Genomic DNA, 21,556 nt, shown 5'->3' on the forward strand with positions numbered 1-21,556 from the left:
CTGACGGTCTCCCACGACCACGACGTATCTCCACATCCTTTCCCCCGTCACCTGAACATGGACAAAGGTTCTGCACTTGTCGCGGTAATTGACCCAGATTGCCACGAGACCCCGCACGAGAAGACGCACAATTTCGAACGCACCACCCTCCCCTCAGGCCCTCCAAGCAGCGGCGGATTCCAACGCTATATAAATCAACTCGCCATCAACAACTTTGGATTCACACTCCAAGTAGCATGGGAGGCTGTTGGTCTCTCATTCCAGCTTGCATGGCTGAACGGTGGTCCTGCCGCGCTCGTCTGGGGATCTATGATCGCTGGCTTCGGCTCCACCCTTGTTGCTACAGCTTTGGGAGAAATGGCCTCCATGGACCCCACCGTAGGTGCACAGTACAGGTGGTCGGCGCGCTTCGCTCCGTTTGCTCCTGAATTCTGGGGGTTTATCCAGGGTTGGATCACAGTCATTGCGTGGGTATGCAGCTGCGCGGGCGCTATCGCCTTCACGTCTAATACTTTGTCCGGCTTGATCATCTTCAACAGCTCAACTTACGAGCCAAAGGGCTGGCACGCGACGATGTTTCTGATCGCCCTTCTCATTGTCCCGCTGGTCATCAACCTTTACTTGCGAAAGATCATCAACTATCTGGAAACTATTGGCGGCGCTCTCCACGTCATTCTCTTCATTGCTATCGTTGCGACACTTTGCACGCTTGCGAAGCGCAGTACACCCGAGTACGTCTTCATGACCTTGCACACAGACGCCGGTTGGGAAAATCCCGGTGTCGCATTCTCTATTGGCATGCTCGCTGTAGCATATCCCATCAGCAGTTTTGATGGTGTCCTCCACATGAGTAAGCTGCGCACCTCAACTCAACCTCCCATGCCAATGCTAACGTAGTCCGCAGTCGACGAGACTAAAGAACCTCGGAAGCGGGTACCAAAAGCTATGGTCCTAGCGACGTCTCTGAACGCAATCATGATGATCGCTTTTACTATTTGTTTGATGTTCTGTATCGGTGATGAAGAAGCCGTCGCGAATTCGATGTTGCCAATTACTGAGGTTTTCTACTCCGCGTAAGTGCCATCTGGGAGGCGATGTGGACGCGACACTGATATATTACAATAGCACAGGATCCAAAACAGCAGCAACGGTAATGACAGTTTTGATGGGAATCGAAATAATGATCGGCAACTTCAACACTGTCGCGTCCGTAGCTCGATTGGTCTGGCGATTCGCATCCGACAAGGGCCTTCCTTTCCATCAGCATTTCACCTACGTAAGTTCTCTCCGAGCTCAAATCGACGAATAACACTGACAAAACTATAGATCCACCCAACGCTCCAAGTTCCAATACCCGCCCTCTTTCTAGTCGGCTTCATCTGTTGCCTTCTATCGCTCATCAATCTCGGATCGGCAGCTGCCTTCAATCAACTCACATCACTACCCCTCATCGCGTTATACGTATCGTACCTCGTTCCTATCACGCTTCTCACAGCTCGCCAGCTTGCCGGTAGACATCCGAAGTACGGGCCCTTCCAACTAGGCAGATGGAGCGTGCCGATCAAACTTTGCGCCATCGTCTACTTGGTATACGTCATCATCTTTGTTGCGTTCCCAGCATCCAGACCGGTGACAAGCATGACGATGAACTACGCACCAGTGATCTTAATTGGTTTTATGGTCATTGCGATGGTGGATTGGTTTGTTCGGGGTCGCAAGAAGTTTGAGGTACCTACAGCCGCACTCGAACACGCGGAGGAAGAGAGGCCGTAGGTGCGTACTCAGGTATCTATAAGGCTGTATGGTGACATGAATCTGCAAAGGCGGCCCCGTATTTTGGTTACCATGCAAGCCCCCGCCACGAAGCGAGAGCATTTTTGAGATCATTGTCGGGTATGGCACCACTATGCTGTAGACACAAAACCACAACCCTAGTAGGCGAAACCCGGTCTATTAATAACATCTAATCGCTATTGATTCCTGAACGCCTTCGCAATGCAATGTATCTCTCATGAGCCCGGTTCTAGCTGGTTTCACTTCAAAAGCAGCAACATCCCCACTCCCGCCTGAGTACTTAGTCCAAAAGACACCCCAGCCAGCATACCAGGCGAACTGCCCTCTTTGCAGCCTTAAGCAAGATACGAGAACAACATCGCCACCAAGCTGAGAGCAAGGGTAGCCGGTGCAGCACCCATCGCCGACGCACCAGAAGCCTCAGGAACATTGTTCGTAGCCGCGCCACCCATGTACCACGACCCGATATCCGTCAACTCGCCGTCCTGGGTAAGCATCGCAGCGTTTGCACCCACATTGCTGACATCCGATCGGAAAGCGCCGAAGTAAGAGTAATGTGTGATGTTTCTGCGTATACTGTCAGTACATGTTCGATTTCCTGAAGGCATTCAAGACGAGTACTCACGGCCAACTATCAAAGCTCTGCGCGCTCATATTATAGAAACTCTGCGTCTCCTCAAGCGGCTGATTCGGATACCCATACTCCGTAACCCACACCGTCATGTTCGGCCACATCGTCGTAACACGTCCAACATGGCTCATCATACCCTCGAAATTGCCATACCAGTGCACAGGAATGAAGTCGGGATTACAACCGCCGTCGCACTCGTTGAAGAAGTTCTCTAACCACTGCCACCCGGACTCTGCGCCTGTGACACCCGGTGCGCCTAGTTTGATGCCTAGTTCTTTGAGGGGCTCGATTTCGGCTTTCCAGCGTGCGGCGGCGGTGGTGACGGCGAGGTTGGATCCGCCGGTGCTGTGGCCGCCGTCGGGTTCGTTGAAGCCGAGGACGGCGGTTATGTTTGCTCCGTCTTTGATCTGTTGCTTCACGGAGTCGAGGAATGGGGTGCCGGTGTCGCTGTCGCTGGCGCCCCAGAGCATGGGGACGAATTGCATGTCTGGGTTATCTTTGTAGGCAGACGAGGGGTCTTTTTGGTAGTTGTAGTACCATGTTGGTGGTGATGGACCGGTTGTCCAGATCTTGTCGTCGTCTGGGTGGTCATCGGAGGGGACGTAGACGAGGCCGCGTTTTGATGATGTTGAGGCCGTGGATTGTGCGGTTGTGGAGGTTGTGCTCGTGAGCAGCACCGTTGCGGCGCTGAGGAGCGCGGTCCGTCGCATCTTTGTTGTGAGGTTTGTGTGTTGGAGTGCTCTCGGACGTAGCGATGTATGAAATCCGACTTTTTTGGAAGTGGATCTGGGTGTTCGGTACCAGCGATACGAAGATAGGCCGCGAAGGGGTCCGTTGCTGATTGTTTGGTCGCCGTGCGATTGGGTGTCGTTATTCAGGGACACCTCAAGATACCTCTTTGCTCGTCGCAATGGGCAAAGACAAAGTAGACGACAGGAGGCGATCAGGTAGGTAACGAAGCAAGAGTACCTTCCTGGGAATTCCAACTCTTCTAGCCAGCTCAGCCACGAAAAAATTCTAAAGCTGTCAGGAGAAACTTCGAAAGCGTGTCGTTACGCAAGCCACAAAAGCGCCTTTGCAACCGGGCCAAGGCGAGACAATTAACAAGCTGGGTATCGTAAACAGGTCCAGAAGTCCGGGAACGAGAACAGGAAACGAACGATCAGTTACACAGCGAGCGCGCTCCTTCCTAGATAGATACCCGTACGAGTCAAAAAATTGTTAGCTTCCAACGCCGTCAAACGTCACGAACTCAGGTACTTCAGAAAAAAGATGCCTAGGTGCGCTACCAGGCTGGAGATAACAATATAACCCCACCGCCCACCCACGCTACACCTGCACCATGGCTGTTAGTATCTATCGAAAAGAGATAAACCGGCATCTTGGGAGCCGGCTAGATTGCTGCCGCGCCGCTCAGAAAAGCGTAGTGGCGTTGTGCTAGGTAGGTTTTGGAACTTGTGGTGACGCCTACCGTGACGCAGGTACAAGCGCCCATAAGCCCGCGCCACAAAAGGGGACAAGGCACGACCCAAAGTAAATTCTCGGGAGATCGACTTTGCCGGAGGCGTTCGGCGGGAAAAGCGTGGTTTTTAGGTGGGACGAGGGTGATGGAATAAGGATTTACATCGAGCGATCTGAGGGATCGGCAGGTACAAATCTGCGTCGGGCTGTTGAGAGTTTTGCGTCGTTCTCTTCGTTCAGATACTACATGTCGCAGTCCAGGCAAGGTACGTCGCTAGAATGTATTGGCTCAGGGGTGGCGCATGCGAAGTGTGTCCCAACATTTTGGGGCTGCAGCGAGTGTTCAGCTGGCCGGCTGGGTAGCTCTCTGCCTGCAGGGCTTATCGGCGAAAGTTAAGATCGCACGTGCTCTGGACGATTCTAGGCCAGGTGCCGCCGAGCCGCGTGTAGTAAGATCTCAAGACATGGCATTCTCTGGGCAGGCATCACTCACAACCACGGAGAGGTATGTGAAACAGCGATATAACATTTGGGTATTGGTATTTACATCTTTCGCTACATCCTAGTTCACATTGCCGTTCCCATTCCATTTCCAACTCCCCTCACTCCATCCCTTTTCCAACCTTCTTCTCCTTCACTCCACCTTGACGATATAGCAGAAAAGATAGTGGTATGTGTGCGCGAGCCCCAGGCTTACCGCTTTGCATGAGATTACAAGAGCTTGTATCAGATCTTTCTTTACACAAAAAAACTCGATGATGAACACAAGGAAAGATTCGTAAATACACAGACGTGGGGCGCAGGTATGGCCCGGTCCGTGTGCGGGAGATAGATGACTGAGGATATGGTTTGACCGCTCTATGGTTTGTCAAATGCGACCACCGCGATGCAGACAAAGGAACAAAACAAATAGGAGATTATGCCTAGATGGCGAGACGTTTCGCTTCTTTAGGTCTTCGCTCTTGGATGCTTCAAAAGGTTGTTGGCTTAGTAGGCATAGGGACCAGGAGGGCCTCGTGGTTGTTGAGGCTGCCATGGCGCGTTGGCCACGTAGCCGGGTGGTTGGTGGAAGCCAATATCCGCCTCGCGCCCTGGACTGCTTTCGCGACTCAAGTTCCGCTCATGCGTTGCTGTGCGACCGAATGTGGATGCATCGGCGAGCAAGTGTCCTTGGTCGTCTCCGAATGAACGACCACCGGGACCGTTGTATGCGGTGTTCTGATCCGCGAGAGGAACGCGGTCGTAGCCGGCGGTGCGGGGACCGAACGGCGATGGAAGGGAGGTTCGCTTGTACTCTTGGGGGTCCATGAGTAGCGAGTTACGTGCGTCGAGAGGAGTAAGGGTGTCGAGATCACGAGCTTTCTCTGCAGGGGCTGTTAGATGGTGTTGACAAGCAGGGGGGTGGAGAAGACTTACCAGCTGCCTTTCTCTTCTTACGGTGAGGGTTTTCCTTGCAGCAGATGATGATCGCGTTGACTGCGATGAGAATAGCAAGGACACCAGTGAGGGAAGCCTGCACAACGACAAGGACCAGACCGGTGACGGTCTTAGTGGTCTGGCTCATGCCAAGTTCTTCGACGAAGACCAAAATGCAGACGACCGACAAGACGCGAACGACCGAGATGGTGATGTTGATCCAGGTGCTAGACTTGAGCGTGTACGGACGAGCCCAGAGAAGCATGACAAGGAGAAGCGACTCGACGATGAGTTGACCAGCAGCCTGTGCGAGACCGTGGCCATCTGCTCCTGCGATAACGCAACCACGAGCGAACATGAAGATGATGGCCGGTACGAAGATCCACCAGTAGCTCTTCTTGTAGTTCTCGTAGAACATGCTGTACTTGCGCCAGATCTCCTTGTCTTCGTAGAGAGCGTCGGGCTTTCCCTCCATCTTCTTGAACTTGTCTGCGGTGCTCCAAATCTTCCAGGTGAAGAAGGCCAGAACTCCGGTAAATGCGGCCAGAGTAACACCAGCAAGTGTCTTGACAGCCCACGAGTCTCCGTTCTTGAATTGGTAGACACAGTAGAGAACCCAGATACCGTAGAGCAGGAGGATCAAGTTGGTAATCGTCTTGGCCAGAGTCCACCAGTATCGCTTACGGAAGCTGGTCAGTTTCTTCGGGAAGCTGCCAAAGAGTGCCCATGTCTCCAGAATGACCTTGAAAAGGAGGATACCAACGGTGATGGCAGCGATAATGATGGCGAAGATGAGTAGTACTGTCATGAAGGCGTTACGGTCAGGGATGGTGTACTCCTGGATGAAGCCCTGCATGTCCTTTGCGTAGACGATGACCTTGTTGTCACCTCCCTCTTCGGCAGTATCGTTGACGTTCGTGTTCAACTCATCGCGAGCGAACAGGACGTCAAAGCTGCGCTTGGTCAAGGTCATGTTCTGGTCCACGTGTACGAGGGTAGCGTTCTTGAGAAATTCGACACTGCTCTGGGTAAGGTTGCCGCCAGTGCTCTTGCGGAAGTTGTCGATCGAGTGCTGCATTCCCTCCCAGTAGATAAGACCGGTGCTAAAGGCAAAGTTCTGGGACCAGCTGCGGTATACACCAGGGACGTCAGCGCTCATCATACCGTTCAAAGCCATGGCCTGGAACCATCCGATAACGTCGCCAAAGGTAGGACTGGACTGGGCCGCGCCAGGGTGTCCAGCGCCAGCGAGCGAAGCCAGACCAGTAACAGCCAAGGCAGCTCCAGCAATTCCAGCGGCGATGTATTGTACTCCTGCAGTGGAAAGTGATTGTCCGTTGCTGACTTGAGAGGTGATACAGGCCAGGTCCTTGCCTCCATCTTTGGCCTTGAGCTGCATCCTGGCTTGACTGTCGATGTCGGGAATGTTGAAGGCGATGCTGGGGATTTGTGACATGATGCTGTCGGGGATGCTCTGCTCGCCCTGTGCGCCGAAAGTACCCTTGGGAACTGCTGCATGTTAGCGTGCGCAGGTGGGGGTATATTGGAAGAACGTACCTGGGCATAACTGATCAACCTTGTATTCGCCATCGCAAGGGTCGAACTCTTTGTTGTACAATTCCCTGCCGTATGCATTTACAGTGAGGATTGCCATGACCTTCTGCTCAACCTCGTTGGTGCCGGACACATCGAATTTGACCTTCTTGATGGAGCGGTCGAACTCAATGTTCAGCTTGTTGACCTTGATGTCTCCTGTGCCTTCCAGACAGGAGCTGAAACCGTTGGTCTTGAGAATGTCGGCAGCCAGTACGCTCAGTGGCGCGGATGCCAGTAATATAAAAGGTGCGAGCATGGCCGAGTATGTCGCATGGGGCCTCATTATCGGTGTTGTGCGCCCGGGGGCGTTCTCGAGGTGCGGGTGTCGACAGCGAGCGACGGTCGCAGCAGCGAAGGGTCGGGCGACGTTGGTATGCGCGGGTGGTTGCTGACAAAAGCGAGTGTAGCAAAAGAAACAAGCAGTAGATTAAACGGGGGTCGGCCGCAGGTTCAACCTTTCTCGTGCCTGATGGAAAGCGGTAAACAAAGGCAAGCGTCCAGAGGGAAGGCGCGTCGAGGGAGCGGCGAGCCAGGAAGAGGGTTTGGGGTCGAGTCGGCAGGTACGAGGGACGCAAAAGTGAAACGACTGACGAACGAGGGAGCGATGTGGTTGAAATGAGGACGAGGCGCTGAAGCCGGTAATCTGCCTCTCTTCTGAAACCGTGCGGCGACAGCCAAGGGGGTTCACTCCAATCAGGAAGGGACGCGCGGCGCTAGCCTCGATTAATTCCGCGATGGCGCAGTCGCTGGATCCGACGCTATCGAAGGATGATGGTTGTTGGGCCGCGTTCGAGAACACGATGGGATGCAGATGGGGTTGACGTTGGGGAGCTGTCAGGGACTGTTGCGCGAGCTGGGGAAGGAATGCTTTTTATCGCTAGGTCATCACTATCTGCTGCTACTGCGAGACACGCTGCCCTCACACGCCAATACACCACTACTGTCGTATACTGGCAGCTGAAGACTGCTACCGTGTAAGGAGGGCCTATCAAACTACCCCGGTCCGCTCGAGACCGTTGCCGTCGCCAAGTCAACCATCGTGTCATCGATGCGGAGTTGGAGAACCACCTGAAGCTTCAAGCCGTGCACAAAGAGCTTATCTCGCCATCATCATATCTTGTGCACACAAAATCATAGGAGTTCATCATCATCAAATTCACTTTGGTAGCCTACGCCGATGACCCCATGGACGGCGCCAGCGTGGCTGTGCAACACCCCAGGGTGGTAAAAATAGATGCTCGGCCACTAGGTGAGAATTTCAACACTGCAGCTGCCCAAAGAGACCAAGTGCTGCATCGAGGGATGACGTTCCCTCGTATACTGTAGGCCCGAAATACTTTTGTTGTGGTTCAACAGTCTGCATCTGTCTTTGTTGTGATGACGGTACCCCTTTGAAAGGAAACAAACGTGCTGCAGTCAAAAGAGGAGCTATTCTACACCTTCTGTCTTTGTGTTTGTGCTATGCGATCGGCGTCTGGTAGTTGCGCGGTCTAGAAACCTTGAGGGCTTCGAGACCTCGAGAGCTGCGTGATTAAGCCGATCACTAGCCCCAGCACCCGCCAGCCGTCACATCGGCCGTGGCCAGGCGCCCTCGTCATCTGCACAGTGAGACCACCAAGACCTACACAACAGCCACCACGGTTGCGCGCCACACTACAGCCAAGTGCAAACCTCACGAAGAGACGTCTTCGCTGCTTTCATCGTCGATTCATTTCCCTGCTATCTTTCCCATGCAGGTTCGGGGGCCTAACCATCCGCCCATGTTGGTGCAATCTCACGTGCAATTTCATACGCCCGCCAGTATCGCTCCTTCACGACCTGGGTATAGCGCTCTGGATTATACCTCTCATCTCCGTTCCGTCGGTCGCAACAGATCGAGGTGATCTGTGATGATAGTGCACTCTGGTACCGATGACCGTCAACTGAGGTGCATCCTGTCACGTGAGCTAGCGACCGAGGTCGTGCCTTCCTTTTACTGATCACACCCTGCTGCTCCGCATCTACACGCGCTATCCTCTTCAACTACTCAGTTACCGCGATCTTTGATAAGGCAAAAGTCTGAAGCTTCATCTCGTCAAGTGCCTACAGTGGCACAAACCCAGCTGGAAGCTTCATCCCCTCAACCCACGCTACAACAGTCTCCGCCCAAAGCCGAGGATTCTGCCTATTCCAAGGATGCCTCATATCCGGATGCGTATAAGCAAGAGTCAAAGTGTTGTTCTCTTTTCCAATCTTGACGAGTTTGCGAGCAGCCTCCGGGCTATCGCTAGATGGAACCACCCCACCCTTCCCAGCGACAATGATCAGGGTTCGTGCAGACCATGGCTGCATTTGCGCCGCTGCGCTGTCGCTCTGCGCGATCTGTGTGCAAAGCGATAGCGAAGGGTTCTTTGTGCGGCGGAGTTCTGTACCATCCATGAGCCAGCAAATCCAGGGTCGTGGGACAGCGTTTTCCATGCGATTGGAGGCCCAGAGCAGGTAAGGTAATAACGGAGCGCTGGAGACAGGCGCTTCGCTGTATCCAGAGACGAACAATGATTCAACGACATGAGGATAGTTCGCGGCAAGGCAGACTGCGACAGAAGCACCGAGACTATGACCAACGATATGGGCTCGACCGCCGATAGCTTGTGCCTCTATCAGACGCGCGATATGCTCTGCGGATGTCTCGATAGAGAACGGTATGTGCGACGAGTTACCGTGTCCAGGGCAGTCTGGGAGAAGGAGATGGTAGCCATGCATGTAGGGTACCACCAGTTCCCAGTCGTGAGCGTCTACAAAAGCGCCGTGTATGAAGAGAATGGTGGAGTTGCTGTCTCTATCGACGGATATATGCCAGAGGAGGGGGGTTTGGTCATCTCGTGCAGCTTCTTGCAGCTTCTTGCGTTTTTTGGGTGGCCATTTGCAACCGCCCTCCAAAAGATAGCTATCGTCGAATAGGGGTGAACATGGAGGTTTCGTTGACCAGTCCAGACACAGAAATGCGGCATCGCCGCCATCGCCGCCATCGCCAAAAGGCCACCGCTGTGGCTTAATGATACTGAGAGGCGTTTTGACCGGCCAATGAGTGATGTTACAGGCAGTACGCAGTAAGCACAGGTGGTTCTAGTGCTTACGCAGATGCAGCCATCACTATCATCATTCGGTATCGGATATAACATCTCTGGCTTTACCACCCGCTTCCTATTGCATCTGGTATAGCTAGTGACCTTACATTTCTGGCATTCATGGTTGAGCAGCTATGTGTATAATCTCCATCGACAGCTGTCTTCTACACACTCATCTATACTGAAGGCCATTTGTACGACATCCACTTCTCCAGCGTACGATTCCACCCACCACTCCCAAGCTGAATATGCACAAACATATCCAAATACTGCTTCCACACAACATCCCTTTCAACCATATACCCCAACTCTTCAAACGTAAATGTGGCGTTCGGATTGACGATGCACAGCACATCAGGATGCAGCCGAACCTGCAACTCAACCTCGATGATATCGCTAATCATCGCATCGGCATCTCCATCCATAACAGCTTTGTAGACGGCGTTATTGTCCTGCACCAGAACAATAGTAGCAGCCTTCAAGTTCGCCCGATCAAACGCCTCGTTCGTGCCGCCTGGGTTAACAGCGACTTTAATCCCCGCAGTATCAATAGCCTCCAGAGACGAGAACTTTTCTAGATCCGCGCATCGCACGCAGGCTGCCTTACCCACGCGCTGAATTGCAGTAGAAAAGAAGACCTTCTGTGCGCGAGCCAAGGTAATGCTAACGCCGCTCATCGCGACATCAAACTTCTGTGCTACGAGGTCCGTTGTGATGTTCGCCCAGATGGTAGGAACGAACTCAACTGGACGTGGAAGGCCGAGCGAGTTGGAAAGCGACTGCGCTAAGTCGATATCGGCCCCGATGTACGTGGTGTTGATGGCTGGGGTGGCGGGGAGTGCGGTTTGGTTTGTGACTTTGTAGGAGAAGGGCTTGTAGTCTCCTGTTGTGCCGACTTTCAGGTAGCCGCGTGCCAGGATTTTGTCGAGGATGAATGTGATGTTGGTGTATGCGGGTGGTGCTGAGTAGCTGTGGGAGATGAGTACAGTAGTCATCAGAATTGTGGGTATAGCATTACTTGGGAGAATATCCGGTGTCGTACTCGTTGCTTCCACTCGAAGCGGCGGCGAGAGGGTTGATGAGCACGGAAACTGCGACAAGCACTGAGGTAGGGTTTACCATTGTGACGAATGTTTTGAACCACCGATAGTCAACTCACAACGGAGATCGCGAGAAGTGAAGGGAGCTGGCATGTAGTTATACTAATCTCCGGGCTCCGCAATCTGGATTCTGACAAGCTCCGCCCAGCCTCCAGTAGATCCTCTGTAGCTCGAAATTCTCGCCATCGTGAAGATAGGTACCCGGGTATCTTGACTCGCTTGATTCGTAATCCACGATTGAAAGAACCACGACTGACTAATCATATCAGTCATAGGCTCAGCTCTTGATGTTAGCGTCCGCGACGTTTACTCGTACAGTATCTTGGGTTGTGTCTTGGCAAGGCTCGGGCGACGGCGGGGTGTTGCAATCGGCCGATGAAGGCCCGCTCCAGATTTTGATACGAGATGGGTATGGGCGTGATTGATCATATGTCCGTTCATTCCGGTATCGCACCCGGACTTTTTCTGAGCCTTGATTCGGGCTATCTGAGTACACTAAGTGCATCGGTGAATGCCTTGGTGTCTATATACGATTTCCTTTGCAGTGGGAAGTTATCGCCGTGCGCCACCCGTGGTCACAAACGCTCTTGAGTGGTATCGACATCGCGAGGCTCATTTACTCATATCTCTTTGTCGACATCGAGACTGAAATCTAGATTAGGCTCTGATTCACCCACGTACGGCCGCAGTTCCACTTGGTCCACCTCAGCTGACTTTAGGACCTCGGAACGATATCCAGATACAAAAGCATGTCTGATCGTTGAACTATTTTACCTCGAATTGTCGTTGCTGGGCCGTCTGCGCGGCGACCGTCTCTTGCGAACAAGTCGAGTGCGCCTATGCGCAAGCGATCCTTCGGCGACCTAGAGGCGGATCCTAGAGGTAGCTCTAACCTGCACAGAGGCTACAGCCACGAGAGCTATGCAAGCTCACAACTGCGACCTGTATCTGTCACGCATGACTGCAAGAGCTTCCTGTGCGTCCCAGGTCGAATCTGGGGCAGATCTAGCCTGATCTTGCGCTTCATCCAGCCATCGACTCCACGCAACAGTCTTAGGCACATGTTCCAGTGCCCAATCACTATGTTTCGTGGTACAGATGGTTTTCCAGAGACATTCTGTGAAACTTTCGTAGTGTGTTATTTCCGACAACCCGACAACAAGATCCATATGCCATGACAAACGGACCGGAAGGATTGCGGCGATCCAATACAAAAGGTTCAGGACTGTATATGTGACAGCAAGTGCTGCTTTCATCGTCCATACTGCATTCCCAAACAGCACAATGGAGCCCACGAGGGTGAGCCCACCAACAGTACCACTCAAGCCGCGCCCCGTGAAAGAGCTGACATTGTATTCGATATTCTCGGGGTGGAAGTAGAGAAGACGCGCTATGGATCGATCACACTCCACAACCGTGAGGCATTCGTTCGAGGACTTGATAACGACCATATCTTGCGGTATCTGATCAGTATACGTACGCATGGATCGTGGTCTCCAACGCATTCCGACACACAGTAGAGGTGTCGTAAAGCTCATGACCAAAATACCAGTAAGCGCGACAGCATCTACAAGCACGAGAGCCCACCCTGCTAGTCCAAGACTCATCGCGCAGCTGACAATAGCGATCATGTTCATTGGCGAGAACAATCTTGGTAGAAACAGATTCTTCTTTTTCCTTCCATAGGCGTCCGGTTCTTCCATATCGAGATGATTTCTCTGAAACGGAAGGTATCGCCGATGCAGGAACGGCTTCGTTTCCTTCCACCTAATTTTGAGCACACGTGACGTGAATGGTGGCAACTCGGACCCATCAGTGTGGACCATCCGTCCAAAATACTGCAAGTTTGGTCTCTTAATACCCGAAAGTACTCCCATCACCGGTACATCGTCCTCGGATGCAAGCTTTTTGGGTCGTTGAGCGAGAAGGCCTTGAGGCGCCGGTATCAGTCGTGGTAGGAAGCACGTCCAGGACATGCAGATCTGCTGGCTGCAAGCTAGGATGTTATGCTCGCCCAAGAAGGCTAAGATGTTGACGACGTCGAGGCTCCAGTTATCGCGCGATTTGGGGTAAGTGATATCGATCATGTTGGATGCTGCTTGTAACGTCGAAATCTCGCAAGATGCAAATGGTAGGTCGACACATGTTGGAGAAGAGCACGACAGATGCTCACCTTTATGTTGCAGAAAGGTTCTCTGGTGGTTCAGCCGCACGAGGGGCGCAATGCGTGGCTTCAAGGCTAAGTAGGTAGGCTTCAGCTGAAGCTGACTACTTATACTTCTGCCCTGCCTAGCTAGTTAGGCGTGTTGACCTTACGGAAGGTCGAAAGGTAAGTTTGAGCTTTCTGTGAATTCATGTACCTAGTTATTGCGAATCGAGTGGCCACAACAATGCGATACCCGCAAGGTGGTTTGTGATGATGGACTGACAAGACCGCGATTCAATCGACCACGGCCAGACTTACGGTGGCGTCGATCTATAGTCCCCGCTAGTGGAAGGTCCGTGCGCACCAGGCAGTCCTTCCGCTCTGCATGTCCAAAGACGCAGAAACCATGGAAGAGCCATCAAAATTGCTACAAGTTATCCTGTCGCTAATTCCGATTGTACTTCACAACTTCGTTGCATGCATCGCCACCCGTACTCGAGCCCGCTTCCGGCCGGAAGATGTCAGATGGGGAGATTGGAATGGCAAGAGCCTCTTGGCTTCAGAGAAGACGAGCCACCGGCCTACCTCCCGCTACCCACGACACCTGGACATCCCGAATCTCCGTCACAAATCCGACTGCGATGTCTTCGCATTCCTTCCTCGTCTCCGCTTCTCGAATGATGGGCTCTGGAGACGATATGAAGTCGCCAACTTTAGGCCCCACTAGCAGGCTTTGCTGACCTTTGATTCGAGCGAACGAAATCCTCCGCCTCCCGTAAACTTCCTACCCCAAGGCTCCATCCCCACCTTTTCAACGTCACTTGCGGAGAGTGGTTGTTTGCCTTCCTTTTCCAGGAACCGTTACCCATCTCAGACTACCCGACCGGACGGATCGTGGTACGCGACGAGGGTGTCGCTGCAAGGGCAGTATGATGCGCCGTTCGTCTGCACATGGCACACAAGACCTGCCCAGGCGCGAAAGATAGATCCGCATCATAGACGAAATGCGGTATGCTATAAAGACCAAGAGGTTTCCCGATCATCACTAGAGATTATCGCCGCGCCAGGTCGCCTTCTACCCAGGATGTCCTCCACCAAAGCCAGCCTTACGGCTCTCGCTTTAGGGTTCTCGTCTCTCTTCACCCCGGCCCTTGCCGCTCCTTCATCATCTCACAACTCGCCCAAACCAGTCAAAGACCCCTACTCCAGGGAATACTGGCCCGCGCCTCGCAAGATCACAGGTCAGGACTTGAACGGTACGCTTGGTGGTGTCCACATCCACGACCCAAGTATTGTGCTCGGACCAGACGGCCACTACTACTCATTCTCCTCTCATGGCTTGGCAACCACCTCTCGTGCTTCGAAGAAGAACAGTCTGGAAGGGTACTGGGAGGTTGTCGCTCAAGTTCTGGAGCCGCCTGGCAGCATTGATGATCCCGCTCAGGCAAACCGTCTTTGGTAAGAGGCAGCTACTTTGCAAATACCAAAAGAAATTGTGTACTAACACTATAATGCAGGGCCCCAGATGTTCACAAGGTCGGTGATACCTATTACTGCTACTATACCGTCTCCGACTTCGGCGTCTCGGAGTCCTTCATTGGACTTGCCACCTCGAAGACCCTGCAGAACGGGTCCTGGACTGACCACGGCATGGTCGTGTCGTCCAACAGCACCGACGCTCCCTTCCCGCTGAGCAAGACCAACACCATCGACGCGGCTTTCATCCAAGACGCCAAGACTGGCAAAAGCTACCTCTCCTACGGCTCCTGGTGGGCCAACCTCTGGCAGTTCGAGTTGACCAAGGACCTCAAATCCGTCAAAATCCCCACTGCCCGCCAGCTGAGCTACACCTATGACCCAGTGCTGCCTACCAAGGAGCAGGCATACGCCAACATGTCCCTCTCCTGGGGCGGTGCATCCGCCGAGGAAGCCCCGTATATCAACTACAACAAGGAGCAAGGCTTCTACTACCTCTGGTACTCAGCGGGTCTGTGCTGCGGCTACGACCCCGCTGCGCTGCCCCCTCCTGGAGCCGAGTACACCATCTTTGTCGGTCGCTCAAAGTCGCCCCGCGGGCCCTTCGTGGACCGCAATGGAAAGGATCTCGCTGAAGGTGGCGGAAGCATGGTCTATGGCAGCCATGGTAACACATACGCACCCGGAGGACAGGCGGTGATTTCCGACTACCGCGGAAGCGACGTGCTGTACTACCATTACGTCAACACGACATTCGACCCGCTTTACCGAGACAACTTCAAGTTTCTGGGATGGAATCCGATCAAGTATGTCAAGGGATGGCCGGTGTTGCAGAAGTAAATGGGGAAACGATATGGACTTCAAGAAGACTATGTATCATGAACGAGAATTGGGTATAATATAAGCAACCGAATCTACCAATCTTCCTACACCGTATCACCGACTAGACCTACCAAAGTTGCAGTGGTAAGAGCGGTGTGATTGTAGCGGGGACTAGCGCCCACCTCGTTTTCTTTCGCCTTTCCCACAGTTTTGCGGATATAATGGCTACCATCATCGCATTCTTCCACATACGACCATAGGACACTGAGAATTAGGCTTCCCGTCCGCTCAGCCATATACAAGCAGTGTACCGGCGGATTAGTAGTTAGGTGGGTGACCACTAGCGAATCCCCGCTGTTGTATGTTTATGCCTTCTTTTTGCCCATGCAGCATCGCCAACACCACCCCGTTCAAGCGAGAGAGCCTTGCATCTCTTTGCCTGAAAGCAGATCTTTTTGGACCTATGAGCTCGGTATTGCCATCTAGCTACTGCAAGCCTTTAGCGGTCCGTAAGAGGGTATGCCATGTATATGTGGGGGTATGAGGACCGATGCTGTGATCCGCGCGCCAACGCATTCATCAAGACTAACAGTATAAAGCTCCGGTTCTTGTTGATTGCTAAGAACCTCGATACTCTTCTCCAAAGTCGCAAGGTCATGTAGACGAATTAGATGTCCTACTCCTAGGTATCCCAAACAAGGTTTTCTTGGGCTTCGGTGTCGCAGCTTTCCTGATACCAAACAGATCATCCGCAATATTTTGCGCTTCGGCACCTAAGTGCTTCTTGCGCTTTTCATAGAGCTCGGGCGGAAACTCGAATTTCCAGCGATGCTTTCGGATGCAGTCAAGAGCTGCGGGCTTCCCCAACTCCAATGCAAAATCGAGGGCGGTTCGTCGGCTGCAAGACAGATTCGTGATCTCAATAGATGCGTTCTCAAGAAGCACGTCGAGAGCTTCATAGGCGTTCTTGAACAGCGCTAAATGAATCGGGTACCTCCTTACGCCAGGGCATAAATGGCCTAGTATCTCAGGGCTTTGTTCGAGGAGGGTTTGCACGCTGAGGGCATGGTTTCGCTCAATCGCGCGGCGAAGTTCCTGCATCTGCGCATTTTGCTCCTGCGTAAGGCCTCCTTGGGGCGCCACTATTTCAGTCCGTGGGGGATGAGGAGATTCAGGCGCAACAGCCGTCGACAAGATACTGTCATCTGAGATGCGGGGGGTGCTTCCGTATACCGGTGAGCTTGGGCTTTGTACAAGGTCCAAACCTGCCAAAGCATCTGGATAGACGTAGTTCTCAGATGCGACATCATATTTTTCCCACTCTTGTTGAATATAGGCCAGTCTTTCGCGCAGCTCAGATGCCTCTATTCGTCTGCCGCGATCGATCAGAAGAACTCTACCGACAATCACTTTGAGTATGTATAGTACGAACTTCTGCTCGGTTTTGAATGCGTATGAGTCCTCGATCAGAATATTGGACCAGTCGATGAGACTGGGGTGTAGTGCGGCACGAAGCGGTCCTGCTGTATGAGGTATCACATCATCGCCCGGGTCCCGACTTTGGAGATAGTGACAAATGTGCGAAGTTCGGTGTTTCCATGGGTATGAGTCGCTCCTTATATAGAACAAAGGCTCTCTGCCGCCGAGATTCTGGAATCTGACCATCAGGGAACTCTCCAACTCTGTGACCTCCGTCGATCCGGCATATATGAACGCAAGTACCATAAGTGTGACACAGCCCATAGACCAGACATCACTTCCCCGTCCTGCATGACTAGTCTCTTGCTCTTGTATTTCCGGGGCTTGATATAAACCGGTTGGTCTTGTTGCAGGTAGAGTGGACTCTCGAGAAGTAGCTGTCGAGGTCTGCGCAGATCCAGCCTTTGGCTTTTTCGCAGCCTTCTTTCCAGCTAGACCAAAGTCGCTGAGCTTCCAGGTGAGTTCATACTGCTCTTCGTCTCCGGAACCGGAACGAGTCTCGAAGATCAAGATGTTGTCAGGTTTGATGTCGAGATGGAGAGTGTCGAGCTTGTCATGCAAGCACTCTAATGCTTCGATAATGTCTACGAGGCTAGCAAGCAAACGAGATGGTTTGACGGCTTCCTGGGGGCGATTCCTGCCTTTGAGGAGATCACCCAAACTGAAACTTGCCAGTTCAAAAATGAGAGAATGTCTGGTCGGCATTCCTGCCCCGTCGAGCTCAGTAATACTACCCAAATGCAGCATTATCATTTTGTGCTTAGTCTTGTACGTCCTTAGTTCCTCCAAGATTCTGAGCTCGATCTTGAAGTCTTGAGTGGCATCGAGCATATTGCGCGCAGGTTCCGCCGCCTTGAAGACTTTGAGCGCCACAACTTTCGTGCTGTTCGGATTACCAGGTACAAAGTCCGATTTTTCCTGGTCCTCGTTCTCTCGAATTTCCCAGTGACATTGTGCTATCTCAGCTTTGAAGACTTGGCCTTGAGAGCCGCTCTTGATGGGTTGATACCGGCCCATGAAAGGCAAGCGTTCGCTGGTGGTGACGTCGTGGTGCTCCAGCTTCTGAATCATGACTGGTTTGAATATCGCTTGATCCAGGAGGATGAGTCTGTGGCACCAATTTGGAACATCATATCCTTTCAGGGTGGTCTTCGTGAACGGTATCGATTCATCAGACGGTATAAGATTGTGAGACTTGGCTGTAGGATGGTCGAACATGATGACCATCCATTCCACGAATAACGAGAGTAATTCCTTGTTGTTCTGGTACAGAAACAGAGCAAGTAGAGCTCTCCAGGATGGTTCATCCAGTGGTTTGCGCTTCGTCGCGTCAATGCAACTATTGATGAACACCTGCATGTCGTCATTTACGAAATCTGAGCCCTTCTCTTCATGAGCAGTACTGGTAGCACTAGTTTGTAAGAACACGCCACCTCCGAAGGAAGAAGTCTCAGTGACCAACTCTGTGAACAACAGCTCCAACGACCTATCGTTGAGTATCTGGTCAAGGTCGGGTTTCGGCAAGAAGGCGCTGCGCTGCGCATCATCTTCTGCGACGTCCTTGGTAGTCCGTTCAACAGCATCTTGTAATTTCTGGGCCAGCTCCTCACACTGAGCTTTGCGTGGTATGGACACACTGGTCCGCGAGGTTGAGAAACTGGGCCTGGCGCTCATCGAACCGGGCTGCCCAGCGGGTCGATTATCAAGGACTCTTCGATCGTCGCACGCGACGGGACTCGCGTCGAAATGCAGGATAGACGCGCTTGGTGGAACCGGCCATGCGCGTCGGTCCCTGCAACGCAGAGAGAGGCCACACGAAGCTCGTTAGCTTGTTGCTTGACGGGAGCCACTGGTAGCAAAGTTGGGGTAAGACGTCCACTGGCACTCAGAACTATGGGGCAGCGATGCAGCAAGACACTTCCGGGCTGTAGGCAACATCGCCCATGTGAACGGCGTCATCGCTTGATTGCCAAGGGGCCGCGTCGCGCGGGGTCCCGGCGCCCGCGTGTCGCCAGGCTCCACTTCCAATCTTGAAAGGCTCGACCCGCCCGCAGCAGCGTGGCGTTTCAAGTAGCAGGCATGGCACCGCGTGTACTGTTCCGCCTTCGAATACCTGGCTGCCCAGCTGCAGGCCAGTATTTTGACAACACGACGCCGGTGTATAGATGATGAGCAGGACCTACCCAGGTATGCAGGTAGGCTTGCGCCAACGCAGACACCCCCCGGCTTGATGGAGACCGAGTTGATCTTGTCTCAGCCTTGTACAGATTACAACAGGCTATAAAGTCCCCAGCGGCGGGCAGATGCTATCCTGCCTTGTCTCAGCTTCGCCACCACCAAGCCATGATACAACAGCAAGCCCTCCAACGGTACTACAGCCGTGACAAGCTACAAAAGTTCCTCAGAAACAAATTCGGTGATAACATCAATTTCAACATCCAAAGAGCTGGAGAGGAGTACTTAACGTTCGAGGCTCCTGAGCTTTTGACGGCGGTCAGTCGCTCAGAAAGGCTCACTAGGCTGTGCTGACATCATTAGGATGACTGGAGGTAATACAATGCGCCCATTGTTTTCGCGACCGGTGAACGCTAACGGGAGGCATTCTACTAGTGATGCAAAGGACTGAGGCGCTGTGCCTGTCAGCCCGTCCAGGCAGTGCGGGGCCCCTCAGGATTGGATAAGGCCATGCCGCGGTTTTGGGAAGGCGAGGAGCGAACACGTACTTATTGCAAATATCACGGAGCGTCTCTGCGCAAAGTCTTACTACCCTGCAATTCACAATTCCGATATGTCTTCTAGTACTCGGCAAGACGACGGGAGTGCGCATGACCTTCATGCACTCGCCCTATCAACGTCACAGATACAGGCCTGCATCCTCGGCTGCCATCAGTTGTTCTCGAAGCGCAAGGAGAGCCATTTGCTCAAGGTCACTCGCTTCGCACGTGATGCGTCGCATACTCCATCAACCCAAAGCTTTACCAGCAGTTCGCAACTGTCGACTTACTTTGACAATAATCCAAACGATGCAGATGGACAGAGTAGTGATTTGGAAATATAGTGAGTAGACTTGAACAGTTCTGCCTCCAGGCTGATGAGATTTGTTAGTACGGTTCACCAAAAAGACACATGGGCGCCTCTCAATATCAGCAGCGACATGATATCGCTTCTCATGGATCGTTACCACCTGAGCCCTGGATTCCTTCAAATTTTGACGTGCTTCAAAGATCGACATCTGCCGACGGAAGAGGGATTCTCCAGCGCGTCGCAATCGCATTTCACGGATAAACGCTCTGGTATGTCATCTCTAATCGACATCCAAATCCAATGTGGTAACGATTGTTTAGAGTTCGGTTGGGTCTTCAAATACTCGGAACAGAAAGCTGTCACCACGGGAAACCCATGGCGCATTCGACAAACAGGAATTTACCACTTTGCTGACCAGAAGCGGGCGAGATCAACATTGTTCATTATACATCCGAGCCCGACCGCTCACTTCGACGCCTACCTTCATCAGGTACTACAACAACCGGACGCCAGACTTAGGCTGCTGTCAAATTCCATGCTGGTCCACTCGATGCTGATATCTACACATCTCAGCTCTTGGCGTGACTATCTTGGGTACCACGAGGCTAAGCTTCTGCAATTGGTGAGCCTTTACGTCAATGATATCAATATTTCGGGGCGCCTACTGACCGACGCAAAGGACATGAAGCCAGCCTGTACGTCGCTAACGCAATCTTTGGTTACATTTGAAACCCTCAAAGAAGTCCGCGCGGTTGAGAACAAAATCTTGCCGCTAGAACCTATCCTCGTGTCATTCGAAAAGTTGATGAAAGACCTCGAAGAAGCCAACAGCGTCTTCTCTGAGGTGGGCAAAGTACAAGATGGCACTTCTGTAGTCATAAAAGCGGCACTCAGACAGTTTCGCAAGGATGCCACATCGTACCGAAGACAAGTCCTCTACATGAACAAACGGGCCCAGTTGACTACTCAGTCAATGCTGGATACGTTGAACCTGAGTCAGAGCAAGAACACGTTTGATATGGGTAGATCGGCACGAGAGGATTCTGTCGCCATCAGAGCGATCACGCTGGTCACGTCGTTCTACCTCCCATTCTCTTTCGTTGCCGTAAGTATAACATCCGCTATACACCTTGACTTATGCTGACGACTTACAGACAATGTTTGGCATGAACCTTGTGGACTTCGATTCTGAGTCTCGCAATCTTGTCCTCTCGAAACAACTCTGGCTTTATTTTGTCATATCAGTTCCGTTGACTGCTTTGACGCTGGCTTGTTGGAAGTGGAGAATGCGGATGTATCGCGATGGCGACATAAATGACGAGAGAAGATCAACGGTGAAAGTGAAACCGCTGAAGAGACATTCAGATATCGAAATGGGTCATTTCTGACACAGTAAGGGCTCTTTTTGTACCTCATTTCACTAGAGTTTTTCACTGTCGCAAAGACTTAGTATGTGAATACGATTGATGTAGATTTGATAGCGCTACAAAGTGACGTAGAAGAG

At 52.5% G+C, this 21,556-nt stretch overlaps 7 protein-coding genes across 7 annotated transcripts; 3 read left to right on the forward strand and 4 right to left on the reverse strand.

Annotated features, from left to right (window-relative positions):
* Positions 1–57: 57 nt before the first annotated feature.
* On the forward strand, positions 58–1,077 carry J4E84_008552 (uncharacterized protein; the record flags this gene model as incomplete). Its single annotated transcript, XM_049391123.1, has 2 exons — positions 58–850; positions 905–1,077. 2 exons carry the CDS (start codon positions 58–60, stop codon positions 1,075–1,077), a joined length of 966 nt encoding a protein of 321 aa, XP_049241155.1.
* A 1,052-nt stretch (positions 1,078–2,129) lies between these two features.
* J4E84_008553 (uncharacterized protein) lies at positions 2,130–3,135 on the reverse strand (the record flags this gene model as incomplete). Its single annotated transcript, XM_049391124.1, has 2 exons — positions 2,130–2,361; positions 2,420–3,135. The coding sequence occupies 2 exons, from the start codon at positions 3,133–3,135 to the stop codon at positions 2,130–2,132; spliced, it is 948 nt and encodes a 315-aa protein (XP_049241156.1).
* A 1,738-nt stretch (positions 3,136–4,873) lies between these two features.
* On the reverse strand, positions 4,874–7,154 carry J4E84_008554 (uncharacterized protein; the record flags this gene model as incomplete). The annotated part of the gene is made up of 3 exons (XM_049391125.1): positions 4,874–5,250; positions 5,303–6,811; positions 6,860–7,154. 3 exons carry the CDS (start codon positions 7,152–7,154, stop codon positions 4,874–4,876), a joined length of 2,181 nt encoding a protein of 726 aa, XP_049241157.1.
* A 3,027-nt stretch (positions 7,155–10,181) lies between these two features.
* J4E84_008555 (uncharacterized protein) lies at positions 10,182–11,127 on the reverse strand (the record flags this gene model as incomplete). The annotated part of the gene is made up of 2 exons (XM_049391126.1): positions 10,182–10,974; positions 11,024–11,127. The coding sequence occupies 2 exons, from the start codon at positions 11,125–11,127 to the stop codon at positions 10,182–10,184; spliced, it is 897 nt and encodes a 298-aa protein (XP_049241158.1).
* A 3,208-nt stretch (positions 11,128–14,335) lies between these two features.
* J4E84_008556 (uncharacterized protein) lies at positions 14,336–15,567 on the forward strand (the record flags this gene model as incomplete). Its single annotated transcript, XM_049391127.1, has 2 exons — positions 14,336–14,709; positions 14,769–15,567. 2 exons carry the CDS (start codon positions 14,336–14,338, stop codon positions 15,565–15,567), a joined length of 1,173 nt encoding a protein of 390 aa, XP_049241159.1.
* A 636-nt stretch (positions 15,568–16,203) lies between these two features.
* J4E84_008557 (uncharacterized protein) lies at positions 16,204–18,702 on the reverse strand (the record flags this gene model as incomplete). Its single annotated transcript, XM_049391128.1, has 1 exon — positions 16,204–18,702. One exon carries the CDS (start codon positions 18,700–18,702, stop codon positions 16,204–16,206), a length of 2,499 nt encoding a protein of 832 aa, XP_049241160.1.
* Positions 18,703–20,197: 1,495 nt separating this feature from the next.
* On the forward strand, positions 20,198–21,440 carry J4E84_008558 (uncharacterized protein; the record flags this gene model as incomplete). Its single annotated transcript, XM_049391129.1, has 4 exons — positions 20,198–20,321; positions 20,793–21,157; positions 21,207–21,324; positions 21,418–21,440. The coding sequence occupies 4 exons, from the start codon at positions 20,198–20,200 to the stop codon at positions 21,438–21,440; spliced, it is 630 nt and encodes a 209-aa protein (XP_049241161.1).
* Between the last annotated feature and the right edge of the window lie 116 nt (positions 21,441–21,556).

Source organism: Alternaria hordeiaustralica (genome assembly GCF_023758085.1).
Source record: "Alternaria hordeiaustralica strain BMP 2776 chromosome Unknown scaffold_22, whole genome shotgun sequence".
In the NCBI taxonomy this organism is placed as follows: domain Eukaryota; kingdom Fungi; phylum Ascomycota; class Dothideomycetes; order Pleosporales; family Pleosporaceae; genus Alternaria; species Alternaria hordeiaustralica.